The sequence below is a fragment of the Zalophus californianus genome, chromosome 1, assembly GCF_009762305.2.
Source record: "Zalophus californianus isolate mZalCal1 chromosome 1, mZalCal1.pri.v2, whole genome shotgun sequence".
NCBI classification, from domain to species: domain Eukaryota; kingdom Metazoa; phylum Chordata; class Mammalia; order Carnivora; family Otariidae; genus Zalophus; species Zalophus californianus.
In genome coordinates, this window is record NC_045595.1 from 55,953,828 (window position 1) to 55,979,894 (window position 26,067).

Here is a 26,067-nt window from a genome sequence, read left to right on the forward strand (position 1 = left end):
AATCAGGCACATAGTAGGTGCTCTGAAAACGCTGTCAATGAATGAATCACTGAAGAACTGCTGGCATTCGGGCAGACCCCCCCGCCTCACATTTCCCTGACCCTGGCTGAGGATCACAGGGACCCTCTTGTGCCCACAGCCCTGGGGGGTCCCTGTGCCACTGCCAGAGTCACACAGTGAGGAGCTGTTAAGGGGGTATCCCAGAAACAGCTCCAGCTCCCAGCATGGTTAGAGGGACCCCCACAGAGTCTTGAGAAAGGCTTCATATAAAGCCAACACACCGCTTGTCCCTAAGTGTCTTCCCTGTAAGATGGAGACACCTGTCCCACCAGCTGCCCACGTGAGGGAAGGGTGTGCGATGGAAGCTGTTTCTAACACACCCCGGTTTCTATCCACAGCGGCTGGCCTTGCACACCTGCCTGTCTTTCCACCCCTCCTGCATCTTTCACCGCCCCCCCCCACCACACACACAGGGTTGAGCGCCACCTTGACCATGCCTGCTGCAGATGCCGTCAGTCCCGCAGGGGCTCTGGTGCCCCGCCTCTGGACCCGACAACATCAGCAGCCCCGGGAAGGTGAGGCTGCAGCAGGCCAGCAGCGTTGTGGAAGGAGGTGAAGAGAGGTGGGGAGAGTGTGAGATCTCAGACCCAGGCGAGGACAGCTAGGCCACCATGTGCCAAACTGCAGGTCTTGACCCATGAGTGTGGCATGAGCTCAACCCCATGTCTCACTAACATTCTCTACAAATAGAAATTTTAGCTAGTATCCCGTGTAGTAGGGTAACGTTTTGTGGAGTCCCTGTTCCAGCTGTGTGTGTGTGTGTGTGTGTGTGTGTGTGTGTGTGTGTGTGTGTACCAGATCAAGATATAAAGATATTCCTTACTGCTACTTGTTTAAAAACCTCTGATAGACGTTCATGCCGTCCAATCCCAGAGAAGGGTAAACTGAGGCCACAGGAGCAGGAACTCAGCCAAGGTCAGACAGGTCAGGATTTCAAGAGTTCTGTTTCGCAAGTGCATCCCGGGGCCAGGTCCCCACGAGCCCTCCCGGAGTCCCCCGGCGGCGGCCACAGCCCCCGCAGCCCCTGCTCACCCACGCAGTTGCCCTCGGGGTCCTGCAGGAAGCCCTCCATGCAGCGCTGGCGCGCCTGGCAGTAGAAGGAACCTTTGGTGTTCTGGCACGTGAAGCCCGCCTGGCAATTGTGCGTGCCCAGCTCACACTCGTTCACGTCTGCCACACAGAGACAGGGTGTCAGAGGCCAGTGGGGCTGGCAGGCCCCTGCCCACATGCCCTACCGTGACCATGACGGTTGCAAAGGTCTCCTCCATCATGGGAGGGTGGCAGAGCAAGTTCGCTGCTGGGACCCAGGCCAGTAGTTAACGATGCCATCACCACAGTGCCGGAGCATCTCTGCGGCAGAAGGCACCTTCCCCGGCACCCTGACGGGGCTTTCTTTACCTGGTGCTCCCGACAACCCCAGCAAGTAGGGGCTATGACAAACGCCATCTTAAACACGGGGGATGGAGGCACGAACACGGTTGATGGCTCTGGGACCCTGGGCTGGGGCCTGCTCCAGGGTCTGTGCTCCCGGGGCAGGCAGAAATGAGGACGAGGGCCCAAGTCCCCCAGGGCCTGTGTCCAGCCTTCTCGGGAGGTGGCACTGAGGGGGGAGCTGCCAGATCTGGAAGGCACCGCTGTCCCCACCTGCTCTGTGGCATGGAGCAAGTCCCTGAGGGCCCCTGACCTCCGTGCAGCACCCCACAGTTTACAAAGCGCTGGCACTGAGCCCTCCCTCGGCCTTCCTGCAGCAGGTACAGCCGGCCTTTCCGACAGACGAGGAACCGAGACAGGATGCAGAAGGGTGACGTACAGGGAGTCCACGGCAGGGCGTATACTCACTGTGTCCCTGACTGCCAGACCAAGGCCTGTGTGTCTGTCTGTCTGCAGTCCTTCCACCTGTCCTTCCCTCCATCCCTCCCCTGTCTGGTTTCCAAGGCGTCCACCACTGTTCCACAGCAGCCCGGTCTCTGAGAGGCCCTGTGCTGGGTTCGAGGCACCCAAATGTGGACCGGGTGTGGCCCCTGTCCCAAGACCATGCCTGAGGAGGCAGCCCCTCTGCAGCTACTCTGGTCTAAGGAGGTGGCGGCCAGCACCCGAGATGACAGAGGGGCAGGGGGCGTGGGACACGTCCAGGGAGGTGCGCCCCTCCCCAGGTGTCAGAGTCTTCGAAGGGGGGCTGGCCCCGGATCTGTGTGTGCACACGTGTGTGCCGAGGGCTCACCTCTCCTCCCCGCTCACTCCACCCAGGCTCAGGGCCCAAAGTAGGGCTTGCTAATCCACCTCTCTGAGCTCATGCCCAACCTCAGGTCCCTTTTCATCCAGTTTCCAGGGTTTGCAACGCTTGAGTGCTTCTGTGGGTCTTACCTCTTTGGTGACATTCTTCTGGGCATTTTTAGTTAAAAATGTTAAGACTCCAAACCTCCTCCCCGATGGTGCCTACCAGCCCTGTCCCACTTCTTGCACGCTCCCAGCCTGCCTTTACCCCTGAGACTTTCTGTTCTTTGGCCACACCAAGATCTCTCCCCTCCCCAAAGCCCTCATACTTGCTGTTCCCTCTGCCTGCCCAGAGCCTCCTCCCCCGGAGCTTCTCATTCTGCAGCTCTGGATTCTTGGGACGTCACCTCCAAGGGGGGGCCTCTTTGGAGACCCACCTAAAGTAACACCCAGCCCACAGCCACTCCTGCCCTCCCCGTTTGCTTGGTGGCCCCTGTCTCCCTCATCAGGAGGTGGGGGCAAGGACACCACACGCCAGCCCATATCCTGCCATCCAGAACTCTGCCAGGCACATAAAAGCAGCCCAGGAAGTTATCTGTTGAAATGGTTCCATGACAATTCTCCCTCTTCTTAGGAGGCTAGGATTTTCCAGTGAAAGGCACACAAGTGACCCTTCTGTGGAGCTCCACCCCCCAGTGTATAAACAGGGGGACTGAGGCATGCTGAGGGAACAACTTGACACCCAGAAGCACACTCTGGCCTCCCCCTACCAGCCTCAGATGCCCCACTCTGCCCCAAATACCATCATCTTTGAGGTCTTCCCACAGGCAAGAAACCCAAGTGCTTGGAGCTTGCTGGGAGGGAGGAGGCTCTGGTCAGGCCAGCGGCGGGTCAAGGGGCGGGGTGGGGGCGGGTCAAGGGGCGGGGTGGGATAGGAGGCGGGCGAGGGCGGGGCAAGAGGCAGGGCACATCAGGGGCGGGGCCTCCAGCCTGCCCTCCTCACCTGCGCACTCGCCATCCTCCAGGGCGTAGCCAGGCTCACAGGTGAGAGCCTTGTAGCAGTGGAAGGAACCCACCGTGTTCACGCAGTGCTCGCCCCGGCTGCACGAGTGCAGGTCCGTCACACACTCGTTGATGTCTGCAGGGAGATCGGGGCCGTCAGAGGCTGCAGGGTGGTGCCAGGACCTCGGGCCTGGCACAGCCAGCCCTGCCCTCAAGGCCTCAAGGTGCCCACCACCCAGAGAGCCACACGCGGTTGATGTGCACCGATCTATGCAGCCGTTCATTCAACAAAGATTTATCAAGCGTCTGCTGTGCCAACAAGCATTGTTCTTGGCACCGGAGGACATCCGACGGTGAACAAGACAGACAAATCCCTGCCGGGGCCGACACAAATAAACAAGTAACAAGTAGAGAGGGTGGAGGTCATAAGTGTCGTGGAAAAGCCAGAGCAGGGTGAAGGGAATGAGAAATAGAGAGGGCAGCAGCGAGGTCCGGGGGATCCTCATACAGGAGGCCATTTGAGCAAGCACGTGAAGGGCTGACAGAATGAGTCCAGCAGATATTCCAGGCAGAGGGGACAATGGATGCCAGGGTCCTGAGGAGGGGGCCGCCAGGCAGCCTCAGACTCAGAACTGGCCAGGAGGGGGTTTGGGTGCAGGGGAGAGAAGAGAGTGTTTGTAGATGCAGAGGGAGGTGGGAGCCATAGAGGCTGCTAGAACAGGAGATGGATGATGGGGCTTGGACCACCACCCATGGAGGTGAGGAGAAGCAAGTCAGGTCTGGAAATGCTGTGAAGGTAGAGCCAACAGGATCCTCTGATGGATGAGCCAGAGGTGAGCGAGAAAGAGGAGCCTAGAGGTGTACAGAGCTTTCTGGCTGAGCGGTTGGACAGGCGAGGGTGCCAGCCTGAGATGGGGACGGCTGCGAGGATCAGGCCAGCACAGAAGGCTGGGAACCCCACCAACACACTGAGTTTGAGTGTCAAGAGGCAGCCAGGCACGCATGTGAGTTCACGGAAGGGGTCTGAGTGGAGACACTGACTGGGGAGCGGTCAGGGGCTGAGGTCCCCTAGGGGACAGGGCATAGAGAAGAGGCCAAGAGCAGACTTGGGATGAGCAACTGGGAAGGGGAGAAGCCCACAGAGGTGAGAGAAGGGAGGGTGGGAGAACCTGCCCCAGGTTCTGGTGCTAAGGATGAGCATGAGCGGATGACCCGCCCCGTGCCGGCCACCTCCACACTCCACCTGGCAGGGAGGCGCAACAATCCTTCACTGATGCATTCATCCCTTGGACACACATTAGCCAGCCCCTGTTCTGTGCCAGGCCCAGCCGGCCAAGCGGGGGTGTCGCCACAGCGCCCACCCTCAAGGAACGCCGGCCTGGCATGGGGACGGGACAGGGAAGGTAGAGATACTGGGGAGAAAAGCTGCTGTTTTGGAGCCTTGGACTGTCAGAGCTGCTTCTCAGGGGCGGTGACCTGGGACCTACATCTACAAGGATGATGGAGGCCAGGTGGAGAGGTGGGGTGCAGGGCTGTGGGGAAAGACCCCCTTCCAAACTCACAGGTGACCAAAGGGCATGCAGGCCAGGCTGACCCTGACTCTGGGGGCGGAGGGGATGGAGAGGTGGGAAACGGAGAGTTTCGGGCCAGCAGTTTCCTGGGAAGGCTTGGCTGCGCAAGATAAAGACTTCTGATTGCCAGGATGGAGTGACAGGGAGAGATGCTCCCACGACCCCAGAAAGGCCACAGCTCCACAGCCCCAACAGCCTGGAAGGAACCACGGTAATAAGAAACAGCAGCCGGGTGCCTGGGTGGCTCAGTTGGTCAAGCGACTGCCTTCAGCTCAGGTCATGATCCTGGAGTCCCAGGATCGAGTCCCACATCGGGCTCCCTGCTCAGTGGGGAGTCTGCTTCTCCCTCTGACCCTCCCCCCTCTCATGTGCTCTCTCTCTCTCTCTCATTCTCTCTCTCAAATAAATAAATAAAATCTTAAAAAAAAAATAAGAAACAGCAGCTGACACTAACTGAGGTTCGCTAGGGGTCTGGCCATTTACAGATGCCATTTCACAAGCAAAGTGACTTGACTGGACCGAAGTCACACAGCCTGCACATGGCAGCAGCAAGAAGGGAACCCAGAGCACCCAGCCCAGAGCTGTGCTCTTTCCATGCTGCTGTGGGATGGGCCCCAAAACCTGGGGCCACTTCCTTCCCATCATCTAGCAGAACAGCTCATCTGCAACACTTTTCCCAGGGGCCAAGATGGTCCTCAAAGGGCAGGGCACAAAAGACAAACTGCAGAAATCATACACCCATTAGAAGTCTTCTGGACTTGGATCCACCCTATCCCACTTTGGCTTACATACCTTCGGTGATGGGGAGCTCATTACCTATGCAGGCTGCCTCAGGGTAACCCATTTGTTGAATCATAAAAATGACATCAAATATTCTTTACGTGGACTAACTCAATCTCCACGGTGACAAAGGCAGGTGTGACTACTATGTCATTTCACAGATGGGGAAACTGAGGCTGAGAGGCTAATGGACTCGTCTAAGGTCTTGCAACTAGAAAGTGGCAGAGCCAGGCTTTGAACCCAGGCAGTCTGGCCACAGAGGGCACACTCTTCACCCAGGTGCAAGTCTCTCATCGCACCAGCCGGGGTTCACAGCCGAGCCTGGAGCTAGCAGATGAACCGCAGAAGACATCGGTCCTCGTCTCTGCGTGAAGAAGTGATGGGGAGAACAAGTGCAAACAGATGATAAAATGAGCATGTCAGTGGAGCAGAAGGAGGGGGGCACTGGGGCATCAGTGCAGAATGAACAAGCAGAGAGACATGAAAGAACGAGAATGTGAGCTCATAAATTTTGCTGAATGAAATATACCTTTGCTCTTTTAATCCCAGAACCTGTTTTCTGGCTGCCTGGGGGCCCCTTCTAGTATGAGGTCTTCTGTCCAGGGCACTGGGGGAGCCCACACCCCCAGGCATGGCCAGGGCGTCCTGGGAGGGGTCCTCACATGCCCAGGCAGGATCCACCTTCCCAGATATCCACACACAGACACGACCCAGACAGGAAGAGCTGCCCAGCCACGGAGAAGCGGGTTCGGGAGGGTGCATGTTGTGCCGACAGCTGGAGGCCAGGGGCAAACATGTCCGCAGCTGCCCCTCAGCCCAGCACCGTGGGCCCATCTGCCCAGTGGCGGAGGGTGAGGAAGAGAACATGTCCGGGCTGGACATGGTCCCCAAGCACAGAGAAGACAGACGGGGCTCTGATCACGTGCCCTGGATGCACTTTGCACTGTTCCTACCTCCGCACTTTTGTTCGAGCTCTTCCTTCCACCCTGCATGCCCTTCCCGATTTCCAAGTCCCATCCATCCTCAGAGACCAGCGCAAATGCCATCTTCTATGGGGAGTGTGTCCAGATGCCACCAGTGGGGATGACCTCTCCCTTTGTTTGTGTCTCTACTGGAGCATTTCCAACCTTCTGCCCCAAGTCCCTGCTACTTTGGGTCTCTCTGTTGAGGACCATCATGTTTCCTCCATGAAAACATCAGGCCCCTGAGCCATGGGAGAGCATCATGTCTGCTCTTCTCACTGCCCCCAGGGCACACCTGAAGTCCCAGCCATGGGAGAGCATCAAGTCTGCTCTTCTCACTGCCCGCCCCCAGCCCACATATGCACCAAGAGGTAGGAGGGAAGGGCCATTACTGAGCACCAGCCCCATCCACACTCAGGCCAGGAGCTAGGTACCGCTGGGTAGCAGCCCTTGCTCAGTCCTCTGGCCCCAAGATTAGAGGCAAGGAAACAGGATCAGAGAGGGAGCTCCACTGCTCAGCATCACACAGCAAATGAACACTGAGTTGAGGTGCGATGCTGGGTCTGCCCAACCCCAACTCCAACCATTCACCTCTGGAGGGTATTCTAGTAGCACCCAAGGGTAATCTCAGCAGCTGACATCACATGCTCACTGTGCCCCAGGCTCTGCGCTACACCGTACACACATCATTTCTAAAGGGGGATCAATGCCTCCTTTTTTACAGGTAATGAAACTGAGGCTTGGAGAAGGGAAGACATTTGTCCAAGTCCACAGAGCTCCTAGGGGGTCCCGCTTCAAATACAGGCCTCCCTGCCTCCAGACCCCATGGACTCTATCCTGCTGCCGGCACATGGGGCCTCCTCATTTCAACGACCCAGCCGCATCACACATCAATTCGTTTTCTGACTCTCGGGCACACAGGTCCCTGGGGAAAGCAGCCTCCCTGTGGCGTCGATGAAGCAGCGGGACAAGACACCAGGACACAGAGGGCGTGACACGGAGCAGGGGGTGCCGGTGGTGCTGAGAGCTCATATGCAAAGGGCAGGCCCTTTAGCATGTGGCCACGGTGTGGCGGCATGGCGTGGAGCAGAGCAGAGAGCCGTGACAGTGGCGGCAGGAGGGGGCTCTCGCTTACCCACGCACTTCCTGTGCATGTTGAGAATAAAGCCCTCGGCACAGAGCACCGTGTGGCTGACACAGTAGAAGGATCCCAAGGTGTTCACACAGAATTGTCGCAGGCTACAATCATGAGTGCCCATCAGGCACTCGTCTTGGTCTAGTGACGGCCGCAGGAGGAAAAACAGAAGGGCCGTTAGAGGGGCATGGCCTGTCATGAAGCACTCCGTGACAGAGAGGGAAACTGAGACCCAGAGAGGGGCAGGGACCCGCCCAGGGCCTCCTAGCGTATCAGTTGTACCTCTGGGCTTTGGGCCCAAGTCTGAGCTTGTAGAGTCAAAAGGCTGTCAGAGCCAGAACCCCACTGAGGACAGGTTGCAAGGTGAGGCTGAGAGAGGACAGGCGGCCCGCCCATGGGCACACAGCAGGGTGGGACCAGGGGCCATCTCCCACCCAGCTCTGGACATTCCACCTCCAGAGGCAGTCAATGCGCCATGCAATGGCAGGGGTCTGGAACTTAAGTGCCTAATGGACTGAGCTGGCAACATACATAGGAAAAGGGGTTGGGGGACAAGGCGCTCATTGGGGCACTCTGGGCCCTGTGCTCTGTCTATGGGGAGACCAGGACTGTGAACCCCTTGTGGGCAGAAGTTTGAAGACAAACCTTAAATCTGGTCATTTAAAAAAAAAATCTTGAGTTTTCATGGTTGGTAACTCTCATCTGATTGTTTTAAACAGGGTGGAGCCTAGGAGGATCTCCCTGCAGGGCAGACTGCCCCCCCAGAATGCAATCCGCAACCTCTGGCCTGGACCTCACAGTCTTCACTGCCAGGGGTCCCGCAGACACCCGGAGATACTGACACTGGCCTGAGGCCTGACAGGGACCGAAGGAGTCCCGACCCAGGAGAGATGCAGTCCTCACATTTTCAGGACGCTGAGGCATGGGGACGGAAACCCAGAGGCCACCTGAGATCTGCTCCCACCACCTGGGAGAAAGGTCTGCCAGTCACTGCCATGCCATGCTGTGTGCCCTGGACCAGCCTCCTGCCCTCTCTGGGCAGGTGGATGGTTTTCATCCACATCAAAACAGTCTCGGCCAAAGGGCTAGATGTGGGGTTTCAGCTTTGGATAGGGATGTGGATATCCGTGGACACCCACCGAAGTCACATCTCCTGAACTTGAACCTGAACTAAAGTATTTCCTAGACTGTCTCCACGCTCCATGCTTGTCCTGCCTCCAGACATGAGGAGGTGTCGTCTCGAGGTCTCTCAGGTTGCTCTCAAGGTGTTATTCACTGTGGGAAGCACCCCAGCAGGTGCCGGATCCGATGTCCCCATTTCACAGTGGGAGGTCCTGGTCCGCTGAAGTCCCACCAAGACAAGACCTGGTCCTAGCGGGACAAGCTTTTGGTCTCTCTTTGGCTCTTTTGGCCCTTTTGTGAATGGCAGAGTTACCAACATCCACTGCCCCTTCTTTGGTTTCAGTAACAGAACTGAGCACGTGCCATCTAACTGGGGCTCCTGCTGTCCAGCCCTGCTCCCCCTCAGAGACAAGTGGGGAGCAATGAGCATCACTTCTGAGTCCTGCATTACAACAACAGGGCATGTACTCCCCTCTTTCTCTTTCTCCGCACGAGGCTAGAACAAGAACACGGTGGTCACAGACCAACCTCAGCCAAGGAGACAGGGCTAGTCGGAGTGTGGTCCAGGGACCTTATCAGGAACACAAATTCTTGGGCCCCACCCCAGCCCTAGTGGGTCAAGATCTCTGGGAATTCTGTGGAATTCTCAGGATCCGTGCTGTCACCAGGCCTCCATGTGACTCTGTGGCATACTGAAGTTTGAGAAGCGCTGTTCCAGAGAATGGCAGAACAACAAGATGGAAGAGGCCTGAAGTCCTGGCCCGCCCGTGGGCACACCTGGACAGCATGCACACACCTGTGCATACACCTGGACGGCATGCACACACCTGTCCGTACCCCTGGACGGCAGGCACACGCCTGTCCGTGCCCCTGGATGGCAGGCACACGCCTGTCCGTGCCCCAGGACGGCAGGCACACGCCTGTGTGTACCCCTGCACGGCAGGCACATGCCTGTCCGTACCCCAGGACGGCATGCACACGCCTCTGCATACCCCTGGACAGCATGCACACGCCTCTGCATGGTATCAGGAGAGGGAAGAGCTGTTTCAGCTCCTCTATCTGGGGCTCCGGTCAGAGCAGCCAGACCCATTCCTTTACTAACACAGTGAGTTTCACATCCAGAACGCCTCCACCTCATTCTGTTTGCCCCGCCTCCACTCTGGGGCCCCCGCCACCAGCCAGCTGAGGTTTGCACAGTTGGATAGAGACCCCGGGGTACTCACCTTCACAGGACACGCCATCCGCCATGATGGCATAGCCAGGAAAGCAGGAGCACATGGCTGTGTCCCCAACGACGCTGCACACCTGCTTACAGGGCCCGTTGTCTGGGGAAAAACCACATGGAGATTAGAGACCACCAGGCTCATCACCTCCGGCACCAGCAGAGGGTCCTGGGAGCCAAGGAACCCCAGCCCCAGTCCTTTCCACAAGCTCCCCCGGTAAATCGGCTCATACGCCAGCTGGTGTCGGGGACGATGTTCAGGACCTCCCACTGCCACCGCCGCTCAGACACCAAACCCCTCCCTAGAGTCACAGTGCTGGCAGAGAGGAGGGAACAGAGAAGACAGGGAAGGAGGGAAAGGATAAGCAGACAGGAGGAACAAGAAAGAGGGAAGAGAGGAAGAACAAAGAGAACTTTCCACACAGGACTGCAAGCAGTCTCCAAGACAGTTTCTTAAGCAAGGATTCTATTCTTTCCATATTATAGGACCTGAGATGAAAAGTCGCTAACTGACTTGCTTGGGGTCACACCCTGGCCCTAGGCTCCCCCTCCCCTACATACAACCTCATCTCCTCAGCTACACTCTCAACTCCTGACCTCCAGACAGGCAAGATCAACCAAATTCCCAAAGCAGAAGCACCCCTTTGGCAGGAGACCATCTTGCACATGCCCAGCACTGGGGAGCTCACCCTCTGCAGGCAGCCCTGACCCACTCCATGGCCCAGGTTACCTTTGCAGGTGTTGGGCTGTGGCACTGGTAGCACGATGGTGTTGGAGGCCACTTGGGAGGAATCTGGTTTCAGTGCAGACTCCTCTGCAGCCTCTGGCTGTGGGGGGTCACCATCTGTCATGGGCAGAGCAGATAGGAGGGGGACAGCTCATGCCTTCAGCCTGGCCTCAGGCTCTTCTCACACCCTGGGCACCACACCAGGCATTTGACAGAGACTGCCTTGTTTAATCCTCTCCTACCCATTTCATAGGAGAGAAAACTGAGGCTCAGGAAGCAATGTACCCCAGGCAAAATCGATCTCATAGCTATTTGGGGTGGAGGAGGAGAGGAAGGAGGGGAGTGAGTTCCTAGACTAAAAACATATCTAACCCTGGACAGCTGATAGGCAGAAAGCCTCCCAGACCAGGGACTGAGGCAGCCTCCTAGGTTGCCTGTTGAAGCCTGACCACCTCAGGCCGAGTGCTGGGAACACAGTTTGAGTTGAGTTGGTGGGAGCTTCTGTAGCCTGGGTCCTGGCCCTGCACTGGGATCGAGGGTGGGGCACTGGGGCAGCCCACGCAAATGGAGCTTCAGATGGAGCAGATGGTTTCAACCTGTCCACCTGGCCTTACAAACCCCATTGCTAGGGGCCTCCAGTTCCCACAGGTTCCAATGTGTAGGGTGACAGGAGGGGAAGGAGCGCATTGTGCCCATCACAGGAACACCATGCTCCACTGGCAAGATCAGCCCCTGCGCCAGCCGTCTGAGCCCTTACCTGGACGGCAGGTGCGGCCATCGTCCTGCAGTGAGAAGCCAGGAAAGCAGGCACAGTGGTAGGAACCCACAGTGTTGATGCAGAGATGCTGGCACAGCTCCCCTGGGAGGAGCAGGCACTCATCCTGGTCATCACCAGGCAGGCTGTTGGGCAGCTCAGTCTCCGTGCCCAGGGACAGGGCCTCCCGGCTTGCCAACTCTGCCTCTGCAACTAGAGTGGGGGGTCAGTGCTCGTGATGGGACACGGGTTGGCCCCAGCAGGTGGCTGACATTGTAAGCCCTTGGGAAATCAGTGTAGGTCCTCCTCAGAATCTTCTGTGTGCCCAGCTAAGATAGCGCAGATGGACAAAGCATGGATGGATGGATGGATGGATGGATGGATGGATGGATGGATGGATGGATGGATGAACGGATGAAAAGACGAACAAACAGACCTCCAACAATAAGAATGAACCCATCAGAGCCAGGTCCAAGTCTTTATGCCCTGCAATATGACAGAGCCAGGCCCGTAACAGTCTCCAGAAAGCTTTGGCTAAAGTGTTGAACTAGATCCAGACCCCTGATCTCAGTGACATCTGGGAAGACCACCCCTAGCAATAGAAAGGACCCAAACATGTGTTCTGTCAGATGGGGATCTGAACGCTCACTTGGGCCTTCTGCAGCCATGTTCCCTTGGGCAGCACTGGGTCTCTCCAGCCTCCTAGGGCTGCCATGGGGAGCAGGTGGGAGAGGCAGAGAAGGCTCCTGGGGCTGAGCTGCCTTGGAGGATCTTCATATACTAGTAATGGAATGGGGAAGGGGACCCGCAGCCCTCTGTGTTCCCAGTCAGCATGGGACTTCAGCCTTGCTCACTGGCCCCAGGCAGCTGAGCTGCCCAAGAGACCAACTGCATGAGGTCACATCTGAGAAACATGTTTCATATTGAGGGTGTTTACACTGTGCTCCAGCCCAATCAGCCCCAGCCTGGTGCATGCAGGCGGGGCCGTGGCAGCTGGTGGTCTGGCCCAGAGACCTGGCGCTGCAGGTGGGCAGCAGACGGGCCTGGGCCCAGGGCTCTGCCGAGCATGCTGAGGGCCGGACAGCATTTCTAGGGTGCTCAGCTCACCCTCACCAGCAGCATGCTCTTCATACCATATTCCGGGCAGGGGGAAACTGAGGCTCAGAGGAGCAAAGTGATTTGCCCAAGGTCACCTAAGCAGGACGGGAACCCAGGTCAGTCTGACCCTACCATCTATGTCTCCTGAGGCCCAGGTTACCCACCAGTTCCCCACTGGAGGAGAGGAACATGCACCTCTGGCCCTGTCCCCACCCTCTGACTCCTAAGGCCAAACTTTCTCCCAAACTTTACCTTGAACCAAACCCTTCTGGGTACTTACCAGACCTTAACAGCACTGCTCCACCAGGCCCCTACAGCCAACCCCAGCAAGTGGTATTCCATTGGACTGGACACGGATCTGTGTCCACGCCAGCCTGGTAAGGCCGTCCAGTCCCTCTTAGCCGAGTCCCTGTGGGCTCACTGGGACACCCTCATCGGTCTCCTGCTGACCCACAGGCACAAAGAAGGCTAATGGTCATGGGTCCAGGAGACATCCCTGGCTAGGGTGACAGCAGCTGGACATGGTAGCTGGAACAGGGACCACAGCACATGGCAGTCAGAGGAAGGAGGAGACCCCAGGGACATGGAAGGCTGGAAGTTCTAAGACTGCTCAGGCTCCAGGCTCTGCACTGGTACCAGAGCTCCCACACACATAGCCAACGGCTGCCTGGGGGCAGGCTCTGGGCAGGGGCACAGAGGAAGAGGGCACAGTCCTGATCAGCCCTCAAAGGGCTCCTGGTGGTGAAGGGGAGGCCACCAAACAAACCCAGCATTCATTCAGTTATTTGCTAGTGACTCTTCGGGGCCAAGCACTGGGAATTCAGGGAGAAAGACAGTGCTGTCCTGAAGGGGCTGATCAGTGGGTGGGGTACCATTTCTGAATGCATTCTCTATACTAGTTCTATCCTGTACCCTGAAGACACGGAATAACATAGGGATGTCATCCCTCCACAGGGATGGAGGGCAGATGGATGGAGGAAGGTGAATGAGTGAATGAGTGAAAGGTTTGCTGCTGGGTGGGTCGATGAATACATGAGCAGATGGACAGAAAAAGGATGGATGGATGGATGGACGGATGGATGGACAGACAGATGGATAGGCAGAAGGGTAAGTGGCTGGGTAAGTGGACGGGTGGGTGCTCATGTGGCTGGGTAGACACATTAATGGAAGGACGGACGTGTGAGTGGCCCGATGAGGGGACAGGGGAATGGACGGTGTAGTAGGATGAATGGGTGGAGAAATGGACCAGGGTCAGCAGGATGTGCTGGGGATGATGAAATGGATAGATGGATGGATGGAAAGAAGAGGGGATGGGGAGGTGCAGGCGGACATGGGAGAGTGGAGAGTGAAAGGGTAGCAGGGGGTTGGTGGTTCGGTGCGGGGTGTGGATGGTACATACATAGCTGAATGGGATCACAATCTCAGAAATAAAAGGGCAGAGGCCACCATCAGAGGCCATGGAGCAGAGCTTGCCACAGGTGACAGTGGACCCCGGGTTCCCACAGAAGGCAAGAGGGCACCCAGCCTTGGCTGGAAGCCCCAACAGCTGTCTCTGCCCCTCACTCACCTCTCCGTGGTACAGCTTCGGGCTCCGGAGGCCGGCGGACCTCAGGCACGATGAGGGGGTCTTCACCCTCACAGCAGGAGAGCATGACATGGTTGCAGGGGTAGCCCAGGTTGGGGTTGGACTCGCACGAGTGGCCCTCAGCCCGCACACGGAGCCCCAGGCCACAGCAGTCACAGCATTGCTGGAGAGAGACACACCATCACTGCCCACAGCCCGGCCCCTCGGAGTTCATCGGCCTTCTCCATGGACTGTGAGCCCAGGGGACTCACTCAGGGCCCCCAGGATGCAGCCTGGGGCCACACATGACCTCTCCAGAAGAAAGACTGCATTCCCCAGCTCCCTGGAAGCTCGGTGTGGCCACCGGACTAAGTTCTAGCCAATAGAGTAGAAGTGAAACACTGTCCTCAAGAGAGAGGCTCTTCTTAGCCCCATGTTCACAGCAGTATTCACACTAGGCAAAAGGCAGAAGCAACCCAAGTGCCATCAGCGCAACGTGTCATAACTACACGATGGACGGTTATTTAACCTTGAAAAGGAGAGCGTCTAACACACACTACAATGTGGGTGACCTTGAGGATGCGAAGCGAAGTGAAATAAGTCAGATACAAAAAGAAAAAACAGGGATGCCTGGGTGGCTCAGTCATTAAGCGTCTGCCTTCGGCTCAGGTCATGATCCCAGGGTCCTGGGATGGGAGCCCCGCATTAGGCTCCCTGCTCGGTGGGAAACCTGCTTCTCCCTCTCCCACTCCCCCTGCTTGTGTTCCCTCTCTTACTGTCTCTCTCTCTGTCAAATAAATAAATAAAAATCTTTAAAATAAAAAAAAGAAAAAGAAAAAGAAAAAACAGAAACAGAAAGCCCTTGAGGGCAGGTCTTTTCATGTGCTGTTCATTTCTGCATCCTTAATGCCTAACGTGGCCCGGTACAGGCTGGTGTTCAGCAAATAGTTCCTGAATGAACTGGCCACTCTAATAGCTGATGATGGTTTCTATGCAGATGAAGAGCCCCCAAGGAGTCCCACAGGGAGCCTAACCCCCCAGCCTGCGAGGACTTCGGGCCCAGGCTACGGATGCCACAGGTCGGGCTTGCCTTGTACAAGGAGACACCACAGGTGTCGTTGTCCTCAGACCCACAGGATTCGCCCTCCTTGGCCCCCATGACGCCAGCCATGCAGCTCTTCTCCTTCAAGTAGGACACGCAGCAGTGCTTCTGGGCTGTCCTGCAACAGAGGTGTGCCTCAGCCCCGCCAGAGTGCCAGCCCCCATCCTCCCAGTGACCCCTCCAGGAGGGATGACTGGTCCCATTTCCCAGAGGAGGAAACGGAGGCTCAGAGAGGGAAGGCCCTGCCAGAGGTCCACTGCAAGCAAGGCCCGTGCTGGTGGCGGGGGCCTCGGCAAAGCCAGCATACCCGTCCCCATCAAAGAACATGGGTTCTGTGTCTGAGCTTCACCAAGAACACTGGACTCCACACTGTCTATCCCTGACCAGTGCGGGAGGGGGTCAGCATTTTGAGGTCCCCACAGGGCTGAGGAGAGGGAAACTCAACCCCAGGAAACGTGGGGCAACTCAGCCTGGAAGAGAGCAGCCTCCAGGCCCCTCGGCCGTGTGCCCCATATCTGTAGGGCTGCCCTGGGCAGCCAGCATACAAAAGGGGGGGCCACCAGGAGGAGAGGTTTAGCCTCACTTCAGAAAGGGCACATCCCAGTGGGAGCTATTCAGTGATGGAACTGCCTATCTATGAAGTAGTGAGTTTCCCATCACAAGAGGGATACAAGAACACTTCAGGGCCACTAAGCTCAAAACTCCTGAACGATGCATGCTCTACCTCCTAAGCAGCCCCCAAACTGGTAGGATGACAAAAGGGAAGGGAAAGGTACAAAGTTAGAATTTAAATGTCTCTAAAGGAGGCATGGAGGGCTAGACACTAGGAAACAGGGCCTCTAATTCTGACCATGCTCCCAAGGAGCCGTGTGGCTTTGGGTGAATCATATCACCTCTCTGAACCTTGTCCTCCTTATCTAGAAAAATAAGTAGGTTGGGAAAGAAGGCAACCCTGGGAAAAAGGAGAGGTGAATGGCTGACCAAGACATCTTCCCGGCGTAGCACAGAAGGGGCAAAGGTACAAATGATTGACTAGAGTCAGAGAAAACAATCAACACAGACAACAGAGGACAGTTGAGGGGCCAGCCTTCTGGAGACCCTAGGGTAGCAGAGAGGGGAAAGAAAGGAGGGCTGAAGGCTTCCGGTTCCAAGCTGAGGAGGAAAATCTCTCGTGGGCTGAGCACGAGTGAGGTGCCTCACTGTTCCCAGGTGATACGGCCCTTTAACGCTGACTCCAAACTGTATGCTCTCCTAACCATGCTCATCAGTCCAGCTACAGATGTACATGGTTTCGTTTATTCCTGCAGCCAGCCTTGGGCTCTCCACACCTGGAGAAAGCCCAGCCAGCGGGCTCCCGGCAGCCACAGCATGCACGTGGAGACAGGTGGAGCAGATGCACCCCCCGGTGCACTGCCGGGGCCCACGCAGAGCAAGCAGGGGTCTGGAAAAAGTCAACGGGCCACTGTGCCTGCTCCGGGGTGCCCACCCTACCTGCAGGTGTCACCCTCAGCACCACTCTCGGGGATTTCCAGGCACTCGTCATTGTCGATGGCCCACTGCTGTCCAGCCGCACAGCATGTCTCGATCAGATCCTTCGTGGACACTGTGGGTGGCAACACAGGCAGAGTCACCACCCTAGAGGAGGCACCTGGTTCCAAGGTGTCCAGAGTCAGCAGGTATAGAAGATGCTGCTGGGGCTGTCTGGATCCCCATGCCTGGGCAGGTGACTCACTCACCCCCACCCCCACCCCCCCCACCCCCCGCAGCTGTGCAGGGTGGCTGCTAGCAGTTCCTAAGTACGACCTGCTTTGGAGAGCTGCCTGCGAGCTGAAGTCCACCCCACGGGGGAGAAGGCTGACAGAACTATGGCCAATCAGTGACAAGAGGGGGTACAAAAACCCAGCCCTGCCTCAAGGGGGACAGTGTGTGGGGCCACTCACACTCCAGAGCTCCCAGTGGGATCGGGGGCATTGGCTAGCTCCTTCCCTTCCCTCTCCCCAGGCCAGTTCTCCAAATGAACCACCACATGCACAAACCCTCAAGTCAGGCTCTGCTTTTTTTTTCTTTTTAAGATTTTATTTATTTACTTTTGGTGGGGGGGAGAGAGAGTGAGCATGAGCAGGGGGAGAGGCGCAGAGGGAGAGGGAGAAGCAGACTCCCCGCTGAGCAGGGCGCCCAACACAGTGTTCAATCCCAGGACCCCAGGATCATGACCTTTAGCTGAAGGCAGCCGCCTGACTGAGGCACCCAGCTGCCCCTCAGGATCTGCTTCTAAGGAACCTGACCTAAGCACCAAGACAGGACAAGGCATAAGAATCAATACCAACAGCGAGGGAAGTTTAAAACTCATCTAGGAGGGGTGCCTGGTTGGCTCAGTGGGCTGAGCATCCAACTTGATTTTGGCTCAGGTCATGATCTCAGGGTCATGAGGTCCAGCTGAGCAGGAAGCCTGCTTGAGATTCTCTCTCTTCCTTCTTTTGCCCCTCCCCCAACACTTGCTCGCTCTCTCACTCTCTAAAAAAAAAAATCTCATCTAGGAAAGTTAGTGGAGAAAATATTTGTGTGGCTGGGAGAGCAGGAGCAGGAAGGGGTAGGGGAATGTCTTAAAACTGAAAGGCACTGACTACAGCTTAAAAAAAACAGATGACTTTGCCCACCTGAAAATTAAAATTCTCTGTATAACAAAGAACCCCACGGACAAAGAGAAGACTGCTGACAGATTAGGAGACATTTTTGGAATGCCTAGAACCGGCAAAGAATTGCCACTGAGAAAATAGAATAGAATAGAAAATAGAATAAGCTCCTGAAAATTAACATAAAATACACCCCAAAGTAAAATACCTATTAAACTGGAAAAATCAGAAAGAGTGATACATGCCAGGCACAGGGGGGAGCCCTCATGCCCTGGGGGTGGAAGTGGTCACTGGCACAGCCAATCTGGAAGGAGATAAGGCATCACTGACACAATTAAGTAGACACATCGTCCTGGACCCAGTGGTTTTGCTCCTGGCTATGCATTCCAGGGAAGGCCTCACCCAGGCCCATAAAGCAACCACGACAGGATGCCAGACTTTGGCATCATTTGTGGAAGCGGGTGTTCATCAGTGGAGAAGTGGCTGAATAGAATTTGGGGATGTCCTCCATGGAGGACTCCACAGCTGTCCGAAATAACAGACTAGATGTACACACAACAACATGAAGCTGGACACACATACACACAGCAAGAGGGAGCGGCACAAAAAAGCACTGGGGGGAAAGGCAGAAGCCAGGTGAGATCTGTTACACAAATTAAAAATACTGCAGACAAAATGACAACGCACATTTTGCACATAAATTAAACACACACACACATATGCAAATTAAACAGAAGAGAGCAGTTGCCTCTGGTGGGGCAGAGGTTGGCAATGGGGAAAAGGGAGTAAATACATAAATAAAACAGGAGAGAGTCTTACAGAGAAAATGATGTGTAAGGTGCCAGAAAATGAGTATAATTAACCCAACCGTTTGCTTCTGAGACCTAAAAATAAATGACATGCAAAGATAAAGCACATCTAGGCCAACAGACACATAAAAAGGTGTTCAACATCACTAATTATCAGGCAAATGCAAATCAAGTCCACAATGAGATATCACCTCACACCTGTCGGAATGGCTAAAATTAACAACACAGGAAACAACAGATGTCGGCAAGGATGCAGAGAAAGGGGAACCCTCTTACACTTTTGGTGGGAACGCAAACTGGTGCAGCCACTGTGGAAAATGGTATGGAGGTTCCTCTAAAAATTAAAAACAGAAATACCTCATGATCCAGTAATTCCACTACTGGGTATTTACCCAAAGAAAACAAAACACTGATTTGGAAAAGATAACTGCACCCCTCTGTTGACTGCAGCATTATTTATAACAACCAAGATACCGAAGCAACCGAAATGTATTATCTATAGGTGAATGGATAAAGAATGTGGCACATGTATACAATGGAATATCGCTCGGCCCTAAAAAAGAATGAGATCTTGGCATCTGCAGCAACAGTAGATGGAGCTAGAGGGTATTACGCTAAATGGAATAAGTCAGATGAGAAAAACAAATACCATATGATTTCATTTATGTGTGGAATGTAAAAAACAAAACAAATAAGCAAATAAAAAAAAAAAAAAACCCAAAGAACACACTCTTAAATACAGAGAACAAGCTGGTGGTTGCCAGAGGGGAGGTGGTGGGAGGATGGGTGAAATAATAAAGAAGGATTACGAGATACAAACTTCCAGTTATGAAATAAACAGAGATGAAAAGCACAGCTTAGGGAATATAGTCAAAAATACTGTAATAACATCATATGGTGGCTACATTCATTGTGGTGAGCACTGAACAATGTATAGTATTGTTGAATTGATATCTTCTACACCTGAAAGTAATATAACATTGTATGCTACGATCCTTCAATGAAAAATTTTAAACCAAAAAATGGTAAAGCTCATCTAGAATATCTACATCCATGCTGGGGGGACAGCAGGTGTAATGGGATAACTCTGAGCCTGGGTCCACATCTTTGTGCTACCATGTATAGCCGTTTCTTCTCTCTAAAGACTTAGTGTCCTTCTCTACCAGGAGGACCTTTAGCTGCACAACTGCTGAAGCCTACAAAGACCTTTAAATATCCTTGAGCAGTTCACATAATCTAGCAGAGCTGAGGAACAAATGTGCCAATGGATGTCAGCAGCCTGCAAAGTTCCAGGAAAAGAGTGACAGTTCACTGAGAATCATCAGCTTCATCTCTTGAGTGGGCATTTCAAGTTATTGAACTTTTCTAAGTTTCAAGTCCCCTTCTGTAAAAGAGGGAAAATAAGTTTTCGTGACAACCTGAGGTCTGTACCAGGAGGAATGAAAAGAATTACCTACCAGAAACAAATAGCAAATATCACACTCAGTGGTGAAACATTAGACACCTGTCCCACTGAAATCAGAAATGTGACAAAAATGCCTATTGACACTGTTTAGTGTTGTCCTAGAGATACTAGCAGATGCAATTAGGTAAGAAAAAAAAGAGGCAGTAGAAATATTAGAAACAAAGAGATGATGGTCATTCTTTGCAGATGTTATATGGTTTCATCTTTCTAGAAAATCCAAAGGAACAAAAACTAACACAGTATTAAAATGAATGCTAAGGAATAATAATAATAATAATAATAAATTATACAGTAGCCAAAAACAAAATCAAGATACTCAATTTAGTGCTTTCCTATGCAAGAGTAACAATAGAAAAGGTAATCGAAAAAAATCTCATTCAAAACAGAAACAGACCTAGAAATAAATCTATCATAAACATGCTAAATCCACATGAAGAAAAAAAATTGTCTAATAGATATAACAGTATATTTTATCAGAAATATAATCCCATGTGTCTGGATGGGAAGATTCAGTACCTTGAAGACATTAATTCTCCTCCATTTAATCTACAACTTCAATGCAATACAAAGTCCCAACATAATTTGTCATGAAATTTGTCAAGCTGATTCTAAAATTCATCCAAAATTGGAAATGTCTAAGAACACCGAAGAAAAATTCTGAAAAGAAAAAGTATATTTAAAGTTCTAATAACTAAAGAGACAAGGAGATCAATGAAATGATAGAATTTAGAAAGAAAACTATGTACATATGGGAACATCGTATATGATAAAGGTGACATTCAAACTCAATGTAGAAAGGATTGAATATATGATGTTGGGACCTACCTCACACTGCACACAAAAACAAATTCCAAATCTAAAGGCAGTATTAGAGGAAAACCTAAGAAAATAATTTTAGGATAAAGAGAGCTGTTTTCAGAAGTAAAATCCACAAAAAAATGAAACTGGACCCTTACACCTCACACCATATACAAAAATCAACTCAAAATGGATTAAAAACTTAGATGTAAGGCCTGAAACTGTAAACTCCTAGAAGAAAACACAGGGGAAAATATCCTTAACATCAGTCTTGGCAGTGAGTTTTTGGAAGACACCAAAACACAAGCAACAAAAGCAAAAATCAACAAGTGGGACTCCATCAAACCAAAAAGCTTCCATCAAACAGCAAAAAAACACCATCAACAAAATGAAAAGGCAACCTGCAGAATGGGAGAAAGTATCTGCAAACCACATATCTGATAAGGGGTTAATATCCAAAGTATATAAGGAATTCATACAATTCAATAGCAAAAAAAGTTAATTTAAAAATGGGCAAAGACAAAATAGACATTTTTCCAAGGACATATAAATGGCCAATAGGTATGTGAAAAGATGCTCAACATCACTCATCACCAGAGAAATGCAAAGCAAAACTTCAATGAGATGTCACCTCACACCTGCTGGGGATGCTAATATTTGACAAGAGATAACAAGTATTGGTGGGATGTGGAGAAAAGGGAACCCCGTACACTGTTGGTGGAGATGCAAACTGACGCAGCCACTGTGGAAAACAGTACGGAAGATCCTCCAAAATTTAAAAATAGAACTAACCATTTCCACTTCCGGGTATATATCTGAAGGAAATTAAGGCACAGTCTCAAAAAGATACCTGTGCCCCCATGTTTACTGCAGCATTATTTGCAATAGCCAAGACATGGAAGCAACCTAAGTGTCTACTGACGGATGAATGGGTAAAGAAAATGTGGTGTATACATACATGTATATATGTATGTGCATAAATGTATATGTACATATCGATATGTATGTATAGGTGTGTATATATGTATGTGTGTGTGTATATATATATGTATACATATATATAATGAAATATTATTCAGCCATAGAAAAGGAGATCTTGCCATTTTCAGGAACATGGATGGACCTAGCGGGCATTATGCTAAGTGAACTAAGTCAGCCAGAGAAAGACAAATACTGTATGATCTGACTTATGTGTGGAATCAAAAAAAAAAAAAAAAAAACAACCAAACTCAAAAGAAACAGAGTCATTTGGGGGCTGCCAGGGACTGGGGGGGGCCCTCTGGGGAGATGGGGAGATGTTGGGCCAAAGGTACAAGCTTCCATCCAGTTATAAGATGAATAAGTTCTGGTGATCTAATGCACAGGACAGTGACTAGTTACCAATACTATATTGTGTACTTGAAAGTTGCTATGAGAATAGATCTTAACATGTTCTCACCACAAACAACAACAAAAAATGGCAACGCTGTGCAGTGATGGATGTATTACCTAACATTACTGTAGTCATCACCTCACAATACATATGTAGATCAAATCATCACATTGTGTATTTAAATTTACACAATATTATATGTCGATTATATCTCAATAAAGCTGGGGGGGGGGAGAAAGAAAATCCACAAGTAAAAAGGAAAACCTTAATACAGTAAAAGCATAAAATCCCTGTATGGCAAGTGACAGCATATCCAACCAGCCCCAGTTACTCTCATCACATCACTCATTTTTAAGGATCCTCATAACACTTATCACTATGTGAAACCTTGTTTATTTATGAGCTTCCTTCTTGTCTGTTTCTTTCTCTACAAAGGCACTCGAATCTCTGTGGCCACTGGAAGAGATGCCACCATTCCATGCTTAATCCTTTCTCATTACACTCTGGGCACGTGGGAGTCATGTCTCACTTGAATACTTCTGGTGATGGGGAGCTCACCCCACCTAGGCAGCTTATCCCTTCTCTGCATAGCTCAAGTTCATATCTTTCTTTTAATGGACTGAACTCTTACTCCCTAAGCCTTCTCCAAGATTGCCCTACTGAGATCAGGAGACTGCAGTTGATCCCTGGGTCTTAGCCAGGTGACTTGAAATGGGTGCCCTACTGAAATAACTGTAACAGCTGAAATGAAGTGTGGGCTAGTGCAAGGCTCGGGTCCAAGAACTTTCATTCTTACAGTTATGATGAGTGAGTACTCTTGTCTCCCCACTTTACAGATCAGGTGGTGAGTTAGAAGTCCCAAGCCTCAGTTTCCCCTCTTCTCTTCCCCTCTCCAGGCCTCAGCTTTCCCATATTCATGACATGGGCGACTTGATATAGCTGATCCTGAAGGCCCTGTCTGAAAATCTGACCAGCACCATTCTGAGAGGGGGTTCTGCTTCCCTGTGGATTGAATGGTGTTCTCCTCCTTCCCCCTCCTTGATCAGAAGCCAGGTTTCAGCCTGTGTTTGGCAGACTTCCCACCATTCTCCCCTGGCCTTTCCCAACCTGACTTCCCTCTGTTTCAGACAAAGGAACTCAGAGGCCATGAACCCATATGCTGGGAGGGCCACCCACTTGGAACAGGAGGGGGCCAAGCCTGGCGCTGCTTGGTACCGTCCAAGACGTGGGAGGCAAAGCCAGGCAAAGCCCTACAAGATGTATACCCTCATCTCGTCCAGAAGACACCCCCTCCACTCCCCACCCCAGTGCTTCAAGGCTCAGCCCAGAGGCCTCTCCTCCAGGTCTCCTTCCTTTACCACCCCCTCTGAGGTCCCCAGCCTCTGTCTTTCTCTCTGGTTCTTTTTAAGTTCCTAGGCACCACCATTCAGATTTCCAGTCCTAGGAGTCTTCCTTTCTGTCTCCACCCCAGCCCTGGCTGATCTCATCCAGCTCTGAGCTTCAAGTGCCTGCTCCACCTCGACCCCTCCCACACATATGTCTCCAGCCATAGTTCCATGCGCGCGCGCGCACACACACACACACACACACACACACACACACACACACAGCTGGCCAAGGAACCACCACCACCAGTGCTCCCTGGTGCTCCCACCACCAGAATCTGTTCAGCAACTGATTTCCCTCAAACCACCTCTCCCCAAGGTCTCCCCTGCATCAGTGAAGGGCCCCCAGCAACCTCAGGACCCTCCTGCACCAATTCCTCATTCCTCACCTCCCTCCATCACTCAGCGGGCCATCTCCAAAGTACATTCCAGTCTACCCGCCTGGCCTCTCACTCCACCCACACCTCTCGATCCGACAGGGTCCCTGTTCCCACAGGTGTCCTCCTCCAGGACATCTTCCCGAGGGTGTCAGAATGAGTCACAAATATAAATCAGATTGTGTCTCTCCTTGGCCTACGGGCCCAACAGTGCCCCTTTCTTTACAAAGACCTGTTGACTGCCTCACCCTCATCTCCTTTCTCTGACCCTCTTTCTCACTCATTCTCTCCACTCCTTGAACTCCCTAGGCTCATTCCTGCCCCAGGTCCTTTGCATGTACTCTGCTTTCTGCCTGGAATCCTCTGCTCTTTTCCTGTGCCCTGCCCCAGCCCCGCTGTCTACATGGCTGGCCGTTCTTCTTCAGGGCTCTCACCTCCTCAGAGAGGAGCTCCCTAACTTCTGTATCTAAACTAACCTCTATGCCAACTCTCATCACACCACCCTACTTCCCTGGCCTTCCCCGGTCCCAATCAGCTCAGGGAACCTGTGGTCCACAGACCCCTCCTGGAAGGCCACTGCCCTCCAGGATGAAGCACCCCTCCCTGGTGGGGCAATCACAGCCCAGAGTCATGTCCGGCTCTCACCCTCTACCCTAGCCCGCATGCTTCTCCTTGCCACTCTGTCTTTGTACATGCTGGTCCAGGTTGGGAACGCCTTTCTCTGTGCTGTCCAACTAACCATCCCTAACCAGCCAATCCACATGTGACTCCCTGCCTCTCCATCTGCTGAGCTCCCACTGGCACCCACCTCCAACCCAGGGTGGGAGTGGTGGCCAGCAGCCCCCTCCTCTGGCTTCATTCACATCAGCACTCGGTACATACTTTCACTGTGATGTCACTGTCAGGGGACATGCTTGTCTCCACCACCAGACTGAGAGGGTCTCAGAAGCCAAGAGTGGGTCTGAGTCCTCTCAAGGTCCCAGGGCCCGGGGCTGAATCGAGCATCCCAGGCCCCCGTGTATACCATCTCATGGAAAACTTACATCAACAACACGAGGTTGGATGATTATCTTGATTTTCCAGATGTGTAAATAGAGTTTAAGATACACAGCCCAGCGCACAGGCTTAGGAAAATGCGAGAGAAGAATGCAAGTGTGGCCTGTCCACCTGGCCCAGACCACCTCTCTGCTGCGGTCTCCAGCGGGGGGCAGAGGGGTGCATGGACGCGCCTCTCCCATCGCTGTGAGCGCGGGCTAGGGGACATGGGCAAATCACTCATCTTCTGAGCCTCCATTTCCTTGCCTGTAAAATGGGCAAATAACCTCTCTCCGCCACACTTCACAGAGTGGGGAGGTGAGAAGATTCAGTGCCTGGCAAACAACAGGTAATCGGTACCTCCCCGGCCCTGGCACACAGGTGTTTGGTAACTACTCACCAAATAATTAATTAAAGAACAAGGGGACAGACCAATAAATGGGTGGAGAGAACAAAAACTCCAGCGGAGGAAGCTGGCGGGGCTTTCAACAATCCCTCCCTGTCTTCTCTGTTCTCCTCCGGGCTTTTGCAGACTCCCCCACTTCTGGCCACCTTGCCACCTTGCCTGAGCTCTGGCCCAGAGGGCGTGTGGTGTCCCTCGCCTGCTGGTTATCTGCAAGCACTGTGGATGGAAAGGGAGGACATCTCCTCATATGACAGCTGCAGCCGTGGCCCTCTCTCTGGTCTCCAGTGACATGGGTCAGCACCACGTCATCCTGGCTTCCAAATGCTCTGCCAACCGCCTGCCTCACAGGCCCCGGCAGGAAGCCTGCCTCCCACGTCCCCGAGTAACAGAGGGAGAACAGACCCACTTTGGGAAACAATTAACTTTGTCTAGTAAAGCCAATGATGCAGTGATCTCATTTTCAGGTACACACCC

The 26,067-nt window shown here is 53.0% G+C and overlaps 1 protein-coding gene across 3 annotated transcripts in view; it reads right to left on the bottom strand.

The window, feature by feature from the left end:
- FBLN2 (fibulin 2) overlaps positions 1-26,067 on the bottom strand; it is an 85,354-nt gene that overhangs the window by 12,277 nt on the left and 47,010 nt on the right. Inside the window, exons 3-11 of one of the 3 annotated variants that reach the window (XM_027586714.2) lie at positions 16,805-16,916; positions 15,302-15,431; positions 14,215-14,395; positions 11,553-11,762; positions 10,799-10,912; positions 10,070-10,171; positions 7,725-7,865; positions 3,278-3,412; positions 1,093-1,230 (exon numbers count right to left, since the gene is read on the bottom strand). In XM_027586714.2, coding sequence (XP_027442515.2) covers positions 1,093-1,230; positions 3,278-3,412; positions 7,725-7,865; positions 10,070-10,171; positions 10,799-10,912; positions 11,553-11,762; positions 14,215-14,395; positions 15,302-15,431; positions 16,805-16,916 — 1,263 coding nt within the window. The remainder of the gene's footprint in view (positions 1-1,092; positions 1,231-3,277; positions 3,413-7,724; positions 7,866-10,069; positions 10,172-10,798; positions 10,913-11,552; positions 11,763-14,214; positions 14,396-15,301; positions 15,432-16,804; positions 16,917-26,067) is intronic. The other 2 variants (XM_035723418.1, XM_027586715.2) reach the window with 2 other exon arrangements.